The sequence below is a fragment of the Bombina bombina genome, chromosome 6 (assembly GCF_027579735.1).
Source record: "Bombina bombina isolate aBomBom1 chromosome 6, aBomBom1.pri, whole genome shotgun sequence".
NCBI classification, from domain to species: domain Eukaryota; kingdom Metazoa; phylum Chordata; class Amphibia; order Anura; family Bombinatoridae; genus Bombina; species Bombina bombina.
The window spans coordinates 377199716-377217003 of record NC_069504.1 but is presented as its reverse complement, the minus strand read 5'-3'; the positions used below and the strand labels follow the sequence as shown (position 1 = coordinate 377217003).

Genomic DNA, 17288 nt, shown 5'->3' with positions numbered 1-17288 from the left:
ATTAACCTAACACTACACTATCAATAAATTAATTAAACACAATTGCTACAAATAAATAAAATTAAATAAACTATCTAAAGTACAAAAAATAAAAAAGAACTAAGTTACAGAAAATAATAAAATATTTACAAACATAAGAAAAATATTACAACAATTTTAAACTAATTACACCTACTCTAAGCCCCCTAATAAAATAACAAACCCCCCAAAATAAAAAATTCCCTACCCTATTCTAAAATACAAATATTACAAGCTCTTTTACCTTACCAGCCCTGAACAGGGCCCTTTGCGGGGCATGCCCCAAGAATTTCAGCTCTTTTGCCTGTAAAAAAAAACATACAATACCCCCCCCCCAACATTACAACCCACCACCCACATACCCCTAATCTAACCCAAACCCCCCTTAAATAAACCTAACACTACCCCCCTGATGATCTTCCTACCTTGTCTTCACCATGCCAGGTTCACCGATCCGTCCTGGCTCCAAGATCTTCATCCACCCCAAGCGGGGGCTAGACATCCACTGAAGAAGTCCAGAAGAGGGTCCAAAGTCTTCCTCCTATCCGGCAAGAAGAGGACATCCGGACCGGCAAACATCTTCTCCAAGCGGCATCTTCTATCTTCTTCCATCCGATGACGACCGGCTCCATCTTGAAGACGTCCAGCGCGGATCCATCCTCTTCTTCCGACGACTAGACGACGAATGACGGTTCCTTTAAGGGACGTCATCCAAGATGGCGTCCCTCGAATTCCGATTGGCTGATAGGATTCTATCAGCCAATCGGAATTAAGGTAGGAATTTTCTGATTGGCTGATGGAATCAGCCAATCAGAATCAAGTTCAATCCGATTGGCTGATCCAATCAGCCAATCAGATTGAGCTCGCATTCTATTGGCTGTTCCGATCAGCCAATAGAATGCGAGCTCAATCTGATTGGCTGATTGGATCAGCCAATCGGATTGAACTATATTCTGATTGGCTGATTCCATCAGCCAATCAGAAAATTCCTACCTTAATTCCGATTGGCTGATAGAATCCTATCAGCCAATCGGAATTCGAGGGACGCCATCTTGGATGACGTCCCTTAAAGGAACCGTCATTCGTCGTCTAGTCGTCGGAAGAAGAGGATGGATCCGCGCTGGACGTCTTCAAGATGGAGCCGGTCGTCATCGGATGGAAGAAGATAGAAGATGCCGCTTGGAGAAGATGTTTGCCGGTCCGGATGTCCTCTTCTTGCCGGATAGGAGGAAGACTTTGGACCCTCTTCTGGACTTCTTCAGTGGATGTCTAGCCCCCGCTTGGGGTGGATGAAGATCTTGGAGCCAGGACGGATCGGTGAACCTGGCATGGTGAAGACAAGGTAGGAAGATCATCAGGGGGGTAGTGTTAGGTTTATTTAAGGGGGGTTTGGGTTAGATTAGGGGTATGTGGGTGGTGGGTTGTAATGTTGGGGGGGGGGGTATTGTATGTTTTTTTTTACAGGCAAAAGAGCTGAAATTCTTGGGGCATGCCCCGCAAAGGGCCCTGTTCAGGGCTGGTAAGGTAAAAGAGCTTGTAATATTTGTATTTTAGAATAGGGTAGGGAATTTTTTATTTTGGGGGGCTTTGTTATTTTATTAGGGGGCTTAGAGTAGGTGTAATTAGTTTAAAATTGTTGTAATATTTTTCTTATGTTTGTAAATATTTTATTATTTTCTGTAACTTAGTTCTTTTTTATTTTTTGTACTTTAGATAGTTTATTTAATTTTATTTATTTGTAGCAATTGTGTTTAATTAATTTATTGATAGTGTAGTGTTAGGTTAATTGTAGGTAATTGTAGGTAGTTTATTTAATTATTTTATTGATAGGGTAGTGTTAGGTTTAATTATATCTTAGGTTAGGATTTATTTTACAGGTAAATTTGTAATTATTTTAACTAGGTAACTATTAAATAGTTCTTAACTATTTAATAGCTATTGTACCTGGTTAAAATAATTACAAAGTTGCCTGTAAAATAAATATTAATCCTAAAATAGCTATAATATAATTATAATTTATATTGTAGCTATATTAGGATGTATTTTACAGGTAAGTATTTAGCTTTAAATAGGAATTATTTATTTAATAAGAGTTAATTTATTTCGTTAGATAAAAATTATATTTAACTTAGGGGGGTGTTAGTGTTAGGGTTAGACTTAGCTTTAGGGGTTAATACATTTATTAGAATAGCGGTGAGCTCCGGTCGGCAGATTAGGGGTTAATAATTGAAGTTAGGTGTCGGCGATGTTAGGGAGGGCAGATTAGGGGTTAATACTATTTATGATAGGGTTAGTGAGGCGGATTAGGGGTTAATAACTTTATTATAGTAGCGCTCAGGTCCGCTCGGCAGATTAGGGGTTAATAAGTGTAGGTAGGTGTCGGCGACGTTGTGGGGGGCAGATTAGGGGTTAATAAATATAACATAGGGGTCGGCGATGTTAGGGGTAGCAGATTAGGGGTACATAGGGATAACGTAGGTGGCGGCGATTTGCGGTCGGAAGATTAGGGGTTAATTATTTTAAGTAGCTTGCGGCGACGTTGTGGGGGGCAAGTTAGGGGTTAATAGATATAATACAGGGGTCGGCGGTGTTAGGGGCAGCAGATTAGGGGTACATAAGTATAACGTAGGTGGCGGTCGGCAGATTAGGGGTTAAAAATTTTAATCGAGTGGCGGCGATGTGGGGGGACCTCGGTTTAGGGGTACATAGGTAGTTTATGGGTGTTAGTGTACTTTAGGGTACAGTAGTTAAGAGCTTTAGAAACCGGCGTTAGCCAGAAAGCTCTTAACTCCTGCTATTTTCAGGCGGCTGGAATCTTGTCGTTAGAGCTCTAACGCTCACTGCAGAAACGACTCTAAATACCAGCGTTAGAAAGATCCCATTGAAAAGATAGGCTACGCAAATGGCGTAGGGGGATCTGCGGTATGGAAAAGTCGCGGCTGAAAAGTGAGCGTTAGACCCTTTCCTGACTGACTCCAAATACCAGCGGGCGCCCAAAACCAGCGTTAGGAGCCTCTAACGCTGGTTTTGACGGCTACCGCCGAACTCTAAATCTAGGCCTACGTGTGTCTTACAGGACTATGCAAGATATATATAAACAACAAGTTAAGCTATACAAATAATTGAATTGAACATGGCGTTTGTTGGATCTGTGAGAGACATGACATGCAGTCTGCAGCTCTAACAATCATAAACAACCACAGTACTACAAACAAAATAAAACCAACCCAACGTAACTAGTGACTATGAGATAAACATTCTGCATATCTAGAGGAGAGGAATACGTGATCCCTGGGGGTGTCAAACAAAAACAGTAAATGTTCAGCATGGCAGATAAGCGTCTCACTTTTAAATCGCTCCCAAACAAGCAATAGTTTCTTTTAGTGAACATAAAGAAATCATCTCCACGCCAGCCTCCATACTGAAGAAAAAAAGTGTCTCTTCATTCCCCATCTCCACAAGTGTTCCTTATGGGACATAGCCAGAGAGATGGTTATCAAACACAGTGCCCTGTGTTTAGAGTGCCGGATCCGCCACATTCTGGGCCATTTATAGTGTAATATGTCACTTCACATATGTGTCCGCTGGCACAGACAACTGTTAGCATGTGTGCGAGCTCCTATAGCTTGCAACTTACCCCCAGGGTCCCAAAGTCTCAGCAAAGAGTGAATTGCGCAGGGTATTGCGCTAACTTGTAATGGAGTCTGTGTCCCGCTGATAGAGGGTGAATCAGAAGCAAAACGTAAGTAGGTATTCTGTTGGGTTATTGCTCTCCCTACTTGTGCAGGGCTCCGCTGACTTGCTTTAACGATCTGCTGCGTTACTACCGCCTCGATGGTAAGTTCAACAGCGGTTATACCCAGAGAATGTTCTCCCTCCTGCATTTTTCCCCAGTGCGGTATGGCTCGATTAGACTCCCTCTTTGCGGTAGCATCCCGCTCTTCTTCCGATATACTGTAGGTAAGGGGTAGGCGCCGGGGCCCCAGAGCACCACCCCCATCCCTATCAAGTGAGAGATGCTTGGAGAGGCCGGGGTGCCAGGTCTGATAGCCGTCTTTACTGTGCGGGGCTGCATACAACTTATCTGCCAAGCTGGCGTGGTGGGTATCGAGTAAGCGCCTCAATTCTTCTAAGAAGCAGGACGGAGTCTGCATATTTCAGGCTGAGTAGGGAACTGTTAGGAGAAACAGGTTTTCAGCTCTCTCAGAGCCAAATAGATAGCGGAGGGCCTGTAAATGAAGGAAATTGTCCTCAAAATGGCGGCTCTTTCTCCCTGCTTCACAGTGCAAGAGAGCAGCGGCGGGCAGGTACAGTCTCTCCGGGTCCATTAAAGATTATATCAATAAGATACCAGCTCTTGGGCTACTCCCCAACCGTTTTGGGTATAGAAGGATAGTTGCAGATTATGGAGAAACCCCTAAATTAGGATCCTGGGCCCGGGAGCTGCACCTGAACACGTCTGTCCTGCTCTGCAGATGGCTCCGCCCCAGCTGGTAAAGTTTTAATCTGGTGGGGCAGCTTGTTATTATTCATTGTTTTAATACAGATTTCTATTATTTATTTAGTAGTTTATGTCAATATGTTATAGAATTTAGCTTAAACCTAGTTGACTTCACATGAAAGATACTGGTCATTATTTTTAATCAGAAATAAATCACTAAATAAAATAAAACTCTCAAGAAGATAACCAGGGACAACACACAATGGGCATGTTTCTTTTTTTACCACTGTTTGTTAAGATGGCTCTATTTTGAGCAAACTATTGGCATTAGACACTTGCAGCAGAATAATGATAATAATAATAATAATATTAATAATAATAATAATAATAATAATAATACATTGCTTATGTTTGTGGAGAACAGTTTAAAATGACTTTAACCACTAAAAAGCATTGTAGGAATAAAACATATACTGAGAAATTCAGCAGGTTTGGTAAATTTAAAAGACAACATATGCATCTTATTTAGAGTCGGCTACAACTAGCACTCCTCACTTTTATATCTTACAATTACTTTGTTTTAACCCTACAAATGCATCTATTTTTAAACTGTTTAAATCCAAACTGTTTCTTTTAATACAATCTCTTAAGTTTATAGAAAAATGTTTAGCAACTTACATGTTGCTTTAAGGTTTTTTTTGTTTGTCATTGAATGATGCAGAACTTTACATGGCAATGCATTGCAGTTCTCTCTGATCTCTAAAGAGTTAAGATGTATTCAGATAAACATGCAAATATTGAAAGGAAATCAAGAGTTATATCTGATTTGATGTGACAATCTAAAAAACATTTGAATATTGCATGGTGATATTTGTAGTGCTCTTCACTCTTATTATCTATGTCGGCAGCTGCGCATGTCTTAATGATAAGTTTATATTGAAGGGACAGGAAGAGGAGGGTCTACACATAACAATGCTGCATGGGGCAGTTTAAGAATTGCCCATTAAGGTGGAAGGGAGAAAAAAAGACTATTGGGAGACATATCCCATAGAAAACAGTAGCCACAGCTTTTTCGTTTTACTAAAGTGCATAGTTACTCTGCCTTTCTTTTCAGGAAGAGACAAAATTTGGGTATTCAATATAGAATAACATTTTTAAGATAATAACCTGCAGTGTTCTCCATAGAAAAGTTAAAAGTGGTCGAGTGGGGGGTAGTGTAATATTTTCTAATATTATATAATTTTCAGCTATTCAAAGCACAATTCTTGGTTCATTTTAGTCCAAGCTGGCATTTCAACACCTTTTTGACACTGTCCATGTCTTGAGATATACTTTTTCAAGGACCTTTGTTGTATCCGGTTTCACAGAGCTTCAGGTTGCCAGGATAATTGCTGAGTTTGTCTGTTTACTGTGTCAAGTAATTTAGACACTTCTGAAAGCTAGAAAGAAATCCACATCAAATGTGTATTTCAGAACTTGGGATAAGTATTTTACCGTGGATGATTCAACTATGCCTCCACAGAAAATATTCATCTATCTCAGTTATTTAAAATCTTAGATCTCAGTTTTTCTGAAAGGACTTAGTGCTCCAACTCTGAAAATGTGAATTTCTGCTATTTTAGCTATATCTGTGAGAAATGGTCACAAGATCCTTTAGTGAATCAATTGTTTCAAGCTTCGGCCCATATCCATCCAGATAAGAAAACTACAGTTCCATACTGAGTTCTTCCTTTAGACCTGGAAGCCTTTATGTATATTCATTGCAAGTCCCTACATGAAGTTTCTTTTTGAGTTATCACCCTGAAGACCATTTTTCTTGTTGTGTCAGAATTTCAAGCACGGTCTGTGTGGCAATCTTTCCTTGTTTTCCATCAGGATCAAGTTATTTTGTGAACTCTTAGTGAGTTTCAATTTACCTTCTGTCATGGAAAACATGAAAGTCAAGAAATGTCTATATATGATCTTGATGTGGTTCGTCACCCTCACATTTGTAGTAAACAGACACATGCAATATGTCAGACTGATAATTTCTTAATAATTTCCAAGGATCAGACTCCTACAATATCAACTTTTTCTAGCTTGATGGTTCAAGCTTTTTCCAGATTGTACAAGCAAAAAATGAGCAGTTTCCCAAGGGGCTCAGCGTACACTTGACTAGTGCAGTCTCAGCATTAGGGTGCTTTTGAAGCAGATGCCAGACCAGAGGAATTTTATCATGTTGTAGTTAGGTAGTTTCTTCTTACTCTTTTTCACATTATAATCTTGATGTGTGCCAGTCAATTTCTGCAGCATTTGGTCGCAAGGTTTTGCCTTTTTCCTAGAATAAATTGAATTGAATTATTACTTCTTTTTTTTTCTTCCTATCCAAATGTGTGTAGTTTTTTTTTACTGCTTTGGTAGTCATCTCACTGGTAAGCATTAAAAGGTGGTAGGGCCAAGATAACTAGAAATAAAAAAAAATATATAAGCAATATATTTTGGCCCATATCCCTGGGTAATGCTTACCAGGCTCCCTCCCTTTTGCCTTATCTACCTGTTAGGATGGACAACACTAGTAGAAGGAGGGGGCAGTGTTAAAGAAGGTACCTTCTGGAAATCCAGGATCACTTTAATCTCCTAAGGACCACAAACAGCTTTATAGATGATATGCATAGTGCTGCTATGGCTGTTTTTGTCAACAGGAGCCTTATTATCAAATCTTGTTTGGCAGATATTGTCTCTACGAGCAAGCTTTTATCTAATCTCTTTCAGGGTAAAATACTGTTAATCTAAGGACTGGATCCATGCATTTCCACCAGTCACTGGAGGCAACAGAGCTTTCTTACTACAAGGGTAAAAATTGAAAAATAAACTTAGAACCTTGGGACATTTTTGTTCTTTTTGGCAGGCAAAAAACTAAAAAGCTTCCTCTTCCTCTGCCCAGTGATTGGGTTCTCCCAAAAAGTTTTGGAAACACAACAGTTTCTGGTCTAAAAGCAAACAGACCAAGAAGTCCACTCCATGCAGGTGCAGCCCCCATAACAGACCAGTTTCTGGTAGGAGGCAGATTGAGTCTCTTTTGTGAGACTTGGAAGGAGTCTCACATTAAAGCTATTCTTCAACTGCTTCACGGTCATGGTTGGACAATCCATTTACTGAAGTTACTTAATTCTTCAGATTAGGGCCAATCATTGATTCAGTGTTTATGCGCCTTTCACTAACAGAACAATGCAGGGTCAAACTGCAACAGGCAAGTGCTCATCTTCAACAAACTTTCCTTCCTTCTGTTGCTCAATACGTGGATTTTGTGGGCCTCTTGGTAACTGTCACAAATGCAGTTCCTCTTGCCAGGTTTCATCTTTGGCCTCTTTAACTTCAATGCTTCAACAGTCTTAGAAGGTCTTATTAGATCACAAGACAGACAGTCTTTAACATAGTGGCGACTCACTAATCCCCTGTTCAGAGGACTTCCTTCCTTTGGCCAGTGATCACCACAGACACCAGCATAAATAGTTGGGTAACAGTCTGGGAGTCCCATAGAACGCTAGGAGTTTGATCTCAGGTGACAAGGTTACCAATAGGCATCCTGGAACTCCTCAGGGCTCTTCAGAGTTGGCCAAACTTCAGACAGGAACATGTTTTACAATTCCAGTCAGGCAATATTACTGCAGTATCCTGCATAATAAGATGAGCAGAATGTGTCACCATTACCTAATCTCAGCCATTCTTATCCTGGTAGTGAACAGTTAAGACGGAGACTTTCTCAGTTACCAGTGCCTTCACATTGGGGAGTGGTCTCTGAACCAGGAGGTATTTGACTAGCTAGTGAGACATTGGGGTCTGCCACAGATACACCTCATGCCTTCTCTCTTGAATAACAATCTTGCCCGCCATTGTGCCATGCCTCAAGATCTTCAGACAGGTCTAATAGATGCACTAGTGGTTCCCTGTTTGTTCATTTATTTTTTTCTTCTGTTTGTTTTGCTATCCAAAGTTATAGCCAGGATCAAACCAGAATGAGCTTCAGCATTTCTTATTGCTCTGGCATAGCCTTGCAGGACTTGGTATGCATATCTAATTTAAATGTCTCGCCTTGGCATCTTCCTCTCAGAAAAGACCTTTTTTTTAAAGGACCTTGATTTCATCAGGATCACAAAACATTCAATTGAATGCCTAGTTCTATCTCAAATAGGTTTCTCTGATAAGGTTATTCATACCTTTATTCAGGCCAAAAATCTTGTTACTAGGGGTATCTATAATAAGGCGTTGAAAACATTTTTGTGCTAAAAAAAAGTTACTGTTGGAATTCTAGGGTTCTTATCAGCCAATTCTCTTAAGGGCAGGTGTGTCCATCCTATATTATTTGAAAATTGCCAACTTTACTGATATTCAGACCAAATCACAATCAGGCCGGTGATTTGACCAGTTACTCCTCCTTCAAGCCTCTATCTGATTTTAAGGGGTTTTTCAAGCCCTTCCATTTGAACCTATGCATGTTATATACTTTCAACTTTTTTCCTGGAAGGTTCTTTTTCTCTTAGATATTTTTTACGGACAGAAAAGTTTCTGAGCTCTCGGTTTTGTCTTGCAATCATCCTTTTCGCAATTGTTTTATCAGGACAATGTTTTACTTCGAACAAACTATTCATTACTTCCCAAGGTAGTATCTACTGATACTATCAATCAAGAAATTGTGGTTCCATCTTTATGCCTGGCTCAAAAAAAATCTTCAGGATTGTCTTCTTCACAACTTTGATGTGGTGAGGGCATTAGAATTCTAAGTTGAAGCTATAAAGGAGTTTAGACTTTCTTCTTTGCTGTTCGTCCATTTCTCTGGACCTTGCAAATGACATAAAGCTACAAAATTACTTTAGCCTATAAACTTAATTCATAACATATATTTGGCCATGTAGAAGACTCCCCCTGACCACCTTACTGCTAATTCAAATAGGGCAGTTTGCACTTCTTAGGCTTTTCGTCATGAAGCTTCTATAGACCAGATATGCAAGGTGGGTTTTTCTTTGCGCACAGGTCGTAGTGCCTGATAAGTAACATTAATTTAACTGTATTGTCCACCCCTAAACATGGAAGTCTTGTGGACTTCAGTGCCTGGGTATAAGATCCAACATGTGATGACCTTGTGGACTCCCACCATATTATGAAAGAAAACAAAATTTATGCTTACCTGATGGTGAGAGTAAACAAGCCCGCCCTTCTTTTCTATGCAGTTAGCAACAGAACTTATTTTGCACTTAATTTGCCCACTTTGTCTTTTCTGGTTTCCCTCCATCCACATGTATAACTGAGAGATTCTGGGAAAGTGGGGAGGGAATTAAAGCTCTGGTATGTAGGGGTGCTTTTTCTTAACACATATCATTTGTGCGCTAACCAGGCACTGTGTTAGACCAACTGCACTAACCCAAATTAATAATGAATATTTTACATTTTAATGTTCTTCACATAGAAGAAGATGTTCTATTCATTTTTAAATATATATATAAATCTCTTTACCAGCACCTTTGGTCTTCAAGTCGAGGGAACACAGACCTGCTGCTTGGAGAAACTATATTACTGCCCATACTATTAAGTTGTGGGATACACTTACTAATAGTTTTCCCCTATTATTGGCCAGTTTACAAGGGGCGCTATTTAGTGCTCCTGCCCGTATTACAAGTTAAAAGTGAAAAGCTTGTGTGCGAGCAAAACCCGGCGCACGCTAGCCAAATATCACAACTAAGCTACGGTATTCTCCCCATTGAAGTCAATGGGGAGCGCAGAAGAAACACCAGACAGCAAATTTCAGCATTGGAAAATTTCACTTTCCAATGTTCTTCTCATACAGAACAATGTCATTGTTATTGTGAATATATATTTCTATATATATATATATATATGTGTGTATATCTATTTCTATAGATATATAGGTATAGAAATCTATTTTACATTAACAGTATCACATAGGATCTTATTATCTTGTGCACAGGATTATTTTGTAGTAAACAATTTAATCTTATTTATCATTGATAGATAGATAAATATGTGTGTGTTAACATGTTTCTGCACTTAAAGGGACATTCCATTCTAAATTTTAATACACATAGAGGAATTACTTTTTTTTTGGATAGAAACATATTTGCAATATAAAATATCACTGATTTAGTGTTAACATTTTTCTCTGTACGTGCATGGGAAGCATAGCTGGATATTCTCAGTGCACCAGCAACTGCTCAGAACGCCAGTGGGGCTTATATTATGTCAGAACTTAACAAATTGAGTCATTACCAGTTGGTACAAAGCACCTTAGTTTCTCGGAGCAAGTCCTGTGTTTAAATGATGGTGCACGGTGCATACTCAAATGAACTTTTGAAACAGCTATAGCTTTTATTAAAAGCATTTTTGCTAATACCTGTATATATAAAAAAGCTTCTATTCAAAACTGAAACACATCTATGTGGATTCCAGTTTTGTCTGGAATGTCCCTTTAAGCTCTCCATAACCAGTTTCCTTTTTTGTGTGTGTATGTGTTTTGTTTAAAACAGTCTGTGGGGCCTATTTATCATGATGTGAGTGGATATGATCCGATATTGCGGATCATGTCCGCTGCACATCGATAAATGCCGACAGCATACTCTTTCGGCATTTATCATTGCACCAGCAGTTCTGGTGAACTGCTGGTGCAATACCGTCCCCTGCAGATTTGCGGCCAATCAGCCGCTAGCAGGGGGTGTCAATCAACCCGATCGTATTGGATCGGGTTGATTTCCGGCGATGTCTCTCCGCCGCCTCAGAGCAGGCGGACAGGTTATGGAGTAGCGGTCCATACGGAGCTTGATAAATAGGCCCCTGAGTGTGTTTGTATTTCTGTATGTATGGGTGAGTGTGTAAGTGTGTCTGCCTGATATTATACATATTTCCATGTTAAAGAAACATTATAGCATTATAAGCATTTGACTACAGTTATTCAAAAGGAAAACTAGAGCTGTAGAATCTGTTGTCGCTCTACAAATAACTGATAGTAATAATGTACATTATTTTATGAATCACTGTAGTCATATGCTTATAATGCTATAACTTTAACTCATTCAATCTAACCAATTTCACTGGGCCAAAGCTGGTTTTATTACCTTTTCAATCATTGCATGTAACCATCAGTTTATGTTCTGTTCCTGTAAGGAACCCTTTGACATTACAGTTTGATTTTTTTAAGAGCACAACATGCACATTTAAAAATAAAGTTTAGTGTGCAGAAATATCCGAATATGGTAGGGAATGACAAGTCTGAACAAAACTTAGTTGTAATGTATTTACAATTGTTATGGGAATCATATGAAAACCAATGTGCTTGCAAGAGGTGTGTGTGTAAGATGTGTGTTTATGAGGGAGTGTGGGAGGTGTGAGTATGAGGGCTTGTGAGAGGGGTGTCTATGAGGGTTTGTTTGAGAAAGATGTGTGTGAAAGAGGTGTGTGTATATTTCTGTGTAAGACAGGTGGGTATGTATGAGGTGTGTATATGAGGGTGTGTGTGGTGTGTATATGGGGAGGGATAAGTGGTGCGCGAGAAGTGTATTTGTGAGGTGTGCGTGTGTGAGAGAAGTGTGTACATGAGAGGTGTGTGTGTGTGTACATGAGAGGTGTGTGTGAGAGCCCAAGACAAACAGGATTACTTTAGAGACCATCAAGCAGTCATTTGATGATCATCAAACTACTTTAGAAGACATTTACACATCATCAGACACCATCAGGCTTGTAAAATCATCAGCTAAGGTAAAAAATTCTGAGTGATGACTTCAGAATGATTAGCAGATTACCTTACTGATTACTTCACAAGCATGAACAGGGAGTGGACGTCTCTAAAATCATCTCATTTAAATATTTCGGCCTATGGGCATACTTCAGGATGGCTTCTGATGACTAGTCTGGAGTTATCGATTACTTCAGAATGACTCCAAGAAGATCATCCTTTTTGACTAGGGAGGGGTGTGTGTGGGATTGTGTGTGTTTATAAGTAGGTGGCTATGTGTGAGGAGGGGGCTGTGTATTAGGGAGGTTGAGAAGGGAATTGTGGGGGATAGCTAACAGGAGCTGCCTGGTTGTAAGGGGGGTTGAGAAGGTGAGAAGGGGGCTTTGTGAGGGAGAGCTGAGAGGGTAAGAAGTGGGCTGTGTTTGACGAAGCTGAGAGGGTGAGGAGGGGGTTCTGTGTGTGTGATGGAGCTGAGAGGGTGAGAAGGGGGTTGTGTGAGGGAGAGGGGAGTTGAGAGGGTAAGGAGGCAGCAAGGTGAGGGAGTTGGGGCTAAGAGGCTGAGGAGGGGGCTTTGTGAAGGAGAGTGAGGGTAAGAGAGTGAGGGGGCTGAGAAGCTGAGGAAAAGGTTGTGGGTTTTTTGGGGGGCCTTTATTGATTCTTTCACCGGGGGCCCTGAGGTTTCTCATTATGCCTCTGAACTGAGTTTTTTAACACCTGATTGTTGTGGATCATTTGGGAAGACAAGCAGCAAATGAACACTAGAAATAGCTTATTTCCCAAATACGTTTGTTGAAAGCCCATGCCCCCTCTTGCCCCGCCTCTGGATTTTTTTTGTGTGTGTGGGAACTTGCATGTACATAGCTATTATTTTGTCTCTTATTGTACTGTTCACTAAGTACTCCTTTCTTTACTGTTCTTTCTCTCTTATGTTTAAATATTGTTCTTTACTCTATGCATTACTGGAAAAACAGATTATTGACTTTAAAGATATGAGTTTCTGCATGCTATATGTTGAAGCTATTTGTACCTTAACAGTCTGATATTTTTTTGACACTATCTCTTCTCTCTGAGCAGATAATGTACTATTACAGTATCATCATTAGCCAAATGTGCTGTGTCATTGATTGCTGCCACAGAATCTGCTGTAACCACTTTGTTTATTTCCAGTGACACTGTTTCCTATATTGTAAAGGTTTCAAAATTCTAATAACTTATTCACCAAAACAAATAATATATATATATATATATGACCAAATATAAACATGTATTGATCAGATGTTCTGTTACTTTCATTAAAAACCATATTATTGTACAAATAATATATTCATTAAAATATAAATAAATATATCAATAAATATATTCATTTAAATGTAGATTAGAAAAGAAATCGTAGAATTTCATTCAAAACTTACAACCGCAGAAGATGAGGAAACAGAAGAGGAAAGTGTGAAGAATGAAGACATGACTTCACTGATTGGCAGCTTGAGTGACAAGTATGGCGGAAACACCTCTGATTTGTACAGCCAGCTAGAACTCCATTCCAGAGAAGAGAAAATCAATCAGATCATATTGCTGCAGGTATGAAAAAAAAAAATCTTTGTTATTATCACCAATGTGCACAGATGCATTTTAAGTTCAGCACTGTAAGCAATCTGCTGGAGGGCTAAGCCTTTGACCAATTAGACAATAATCTTTACAAATTTGCTTAAAGGGACACTGTGCTGTATGTATTTTCCCTCCATTTTTTTTCACTGACTTGTTAAACCTATTGTATAGAATTAACCATATTGAAAATTGATCCTTTAAGTCAGGGATGGCCAAATGGCCTCACAAGTGTTACATTGACTCTCTGCACTAGTTTCTGGGGGCCCCGGAAAAAGCAGAACTAACAATGTATGCCATAGTTTTTGTGGCACCAGGGAAAATTGGAACTATTTCAAATAAAAAAAAAAAAACAGAACCTTTCCTGCAACGTTAGCTAAACCTGGCCCTATACCACTGGAATATTTTAGGAAATATATTATTGGTTTGTTTGTTTAATAGGCATACATTTAAATGCTACAAATATATTGATCTGTAGCCCCTATGTGTTGGAAAGTTGTCCTTTCCTCCTATAGGTTTATTCTTGTTATTTAAATAGATGGGTTTAAATTGGCATGTTCTTGAGAACAATGGGTTGTGGTTTCAAAGATCAAAAACAATTATTGCAAATACAAAAATAAATTTGAAGGAACAATACATTTACTACTCTGAAGCAAAATTCGTTAAAATAAAGTAAGTGGAACCACATTTTACAATGTTCGTTTTAGTGCCGTCCACACTTACTCAGTGATGAAACTCCGGGAGCCCAACTCATCTGGCAAAAGAACTGAAAACCCTCAGTTCCAACCTGGTATTCAACCTCCCTAGCCAAAAGTCTATATATTACAAACTGTTCTCGGGATCCACATTATCCTGCCCAACCCCTGACAACCACTGCCCTCTTGCTCCCTGCTTCTCACTCTCTATAAATCAAATCCTGTTATGTTTCTAGAAATATCACACAAAAACATAATTTATGTAAGAACTTACCTGATAAATTTCTTTCTTTCATATTGGCAAGAGTCCATGAGCTAGTGACGTATGGGATATACAATCCTACCAGGAGGGGCAAAGTTTCCCAAACCTCAAAATGCCTATAAATACACTCCTCACCACACCCACAATTCAGTTTAACGAATAGCCAAGTAGTGGGGTGATAGAAAAAGGAGTAAAAAGCATCAAAAAAGGAACTGGAAATACAATTGTGCTTTATACAAAAAAACATAACCACCATAAAAAAGTGGGTCTCATGGACTCTTGCCAATATGAAAGAAATGAATATATCAGGTAAGTTCTTACATAAATTATGTTTTCTTTCTTGTAATTGGCAAGAGTCCATGAGAGGGAGGGATAAAAATAAAAACAGCCATTTTCCACTGAAAAAATTAAATCCACATCCAAAAAAATAAGTTTTTCTCATAATTGAAAAGAAAGAACTTAAAACATAAGCAGAGGAATCAAACTGAAACAGCTGCCTGAAGAACTTTTCTATCAAAAACTGCTTCCGAAGAGGCAAATACATAAAAACGGTAGCATTTAGTAGATTCATGCAAAGAAGACCAAGTTGCTGCTTTGCAAATCTGAACAACTGAAGCTTCATTCTTAAAAGCCCACAAAGTGGAAACTGATCTAGTAGAATGAGCTGTGATTCTCTGAGGGGGGGCCTGACCCGACTCCAAATAAGCCTGATGAATCAAAATCTTTAACCAGGATGCCAAGGAAATGGCAGATGCTTTCTGACCTTTCCTAGGACCAGAAAAGACAACAAATAGACTAGAAGTCTTCCTGAAATCTTTAGTAGCTTCAACATAATATTTCAAAGCTCTTACAACATCCAGATAATGTAAGGATCTCCCCAAAGAATTCTTAGGATTAGGACACAAAGAGGGAACAACAATTTCCCTATTAATGTTGTTAGAATTCACAACTTTAGGTAAAATCTTAACTGAAGTCCGCAAAACTACCTTATCCTGATGGAAAATCAGAAAAGGAGACTCACAAGAAATAGCAGATAACTCGGAAACTCTTCTAGCAGAAGAGATAGCCAAAAGGAACAACACTTTCCAAGAAAGTAGTTTAATATCCAAAGAATGCATAGGCTCAAAATGAGGAGCCTGTAAAGCTTTCAAAACCAAATTAAGACTCCAAGGAGGAGAGACTGATTTAATGACAGGCTTGATACGGACCAAAGCCTTCATAAAACAGTGAATATCAGGAAACTTACCAATCTTTCTGTGAAATAAAACAGAAAGAGCAGAGTTTTGTCCCTTCAAGGAACTTGCAGACAAACCTTTATCCAAACCATCCTGAAGAAACTGTAAAATTCTAGGAATTCTAAAAGAATGCCAGGAAAATTTATGAGAAGGACACCATGAGATATAAGTTTTCCAGACTCAATAATAAATCTTCCTAGAAACAAATTTACAAGCCTGTAACATAGTATCAATTACTGATTCAGAGAAACCTCTATGACTAAGCACTAAGCGTTCAATTTCCATACCTTCAAATTTAGCGATTTGAGATCCTGATGGAAAAACGGTCCTTGAGACAGAAGGTCTGGTCTTAAAGGAAGTGGCCAAGGTTGGCAACAGGACATCTGGATAAGATCTGCATACCAAAACCTGTGAGGCCATGCTTGTGCTACCAGAAACACAAACAATTGTTCCAAGATGATCTTGGAGATCACTCTTGGAAGAAGAACTAGAGGCGGGAAGATATAAGCAGGTTGGTAAAACCAAGGAACTGCTAACGCATCCACCAACTCCGTCTGAGGATCCCTGGACCTGGACAAGTACCTGGCAAGTTTCTTGTTTAGATGGGAAGCCATCAGATCTATTTCTGGAAGACCCCACATCTGAACAATCTGAAAAAACACATCTGGATGGAGAGACCACTCCCTCGGATGTAAAGTCTTACGGCTGAGATAATCCGCTTCCCAATTGTCTACACCTGGGATATGTACCACAGAAATTAGACAAGAGCTGGATCCTGCCCAAGAAAGTATCCAAGATACTTCTTTCATAGCTAGGGGACTGTGAGTCCCACCCTGATGATTGACATATGCCACAGTTGTGATATTGTCTGTCTGAAAACAAATGAATGGTTCTCTCTTCAACAGAGACCAAACCTGAAGAGCCCTGAAAATAGCACAGAGTTCTAAAATATTGATTGGTAACCTCGCCTCTTGAGATTTAAAACCCCTTGTGCTGTCAGAGAACCCCAGACAGCTCCCCAACCTGAAAGATTTGCATCTGTTGTGATTACAGTCCAGGTTGGACGAACAGGAGGCCCCTTGAGCTATACGATGGTGATTTAACCACCAAGCTAGAGAGAGTCAAACATTGGGATTTAAGGATATTAATTGTGATATCCTTGTATAATCCCAGCACCATTGATTCAGCATACAAAGCTGAAGAGATCTCATATGAAAATGAGCAAAGGGGATCTCGTCCGATGCTGCAGTCATGAGACCTAAAACTTCCATGCACATAGCCACTATAAGGAATTATTGAGACTGAAGGTTTTGAC

At 39.4% G+C, this 17288-nt stretch overlaps 1 protein-coding gene across 1 annotated transcript in view; it reads left to right on the top strand.

Annotated features, from left to right (window-relative positions):
• The window catches only part of CFAP43 (cilia and flagella associated protein 43), a 491704-nt gene that overhangs the window by 275257 nt on the left and 199159 nt on the right, over nt 1–17288 (top strand). Inside the window, exon 23 of the mRNA XM_053717078.1 lies at nt 13554–13757. Coding sequence (XP_053573053.1) covers nt 13554–13757 — 204 coding nt within the window. The remainder of the gene's footprint in view (nt 1–13553; nt 13758–17288) is intronic.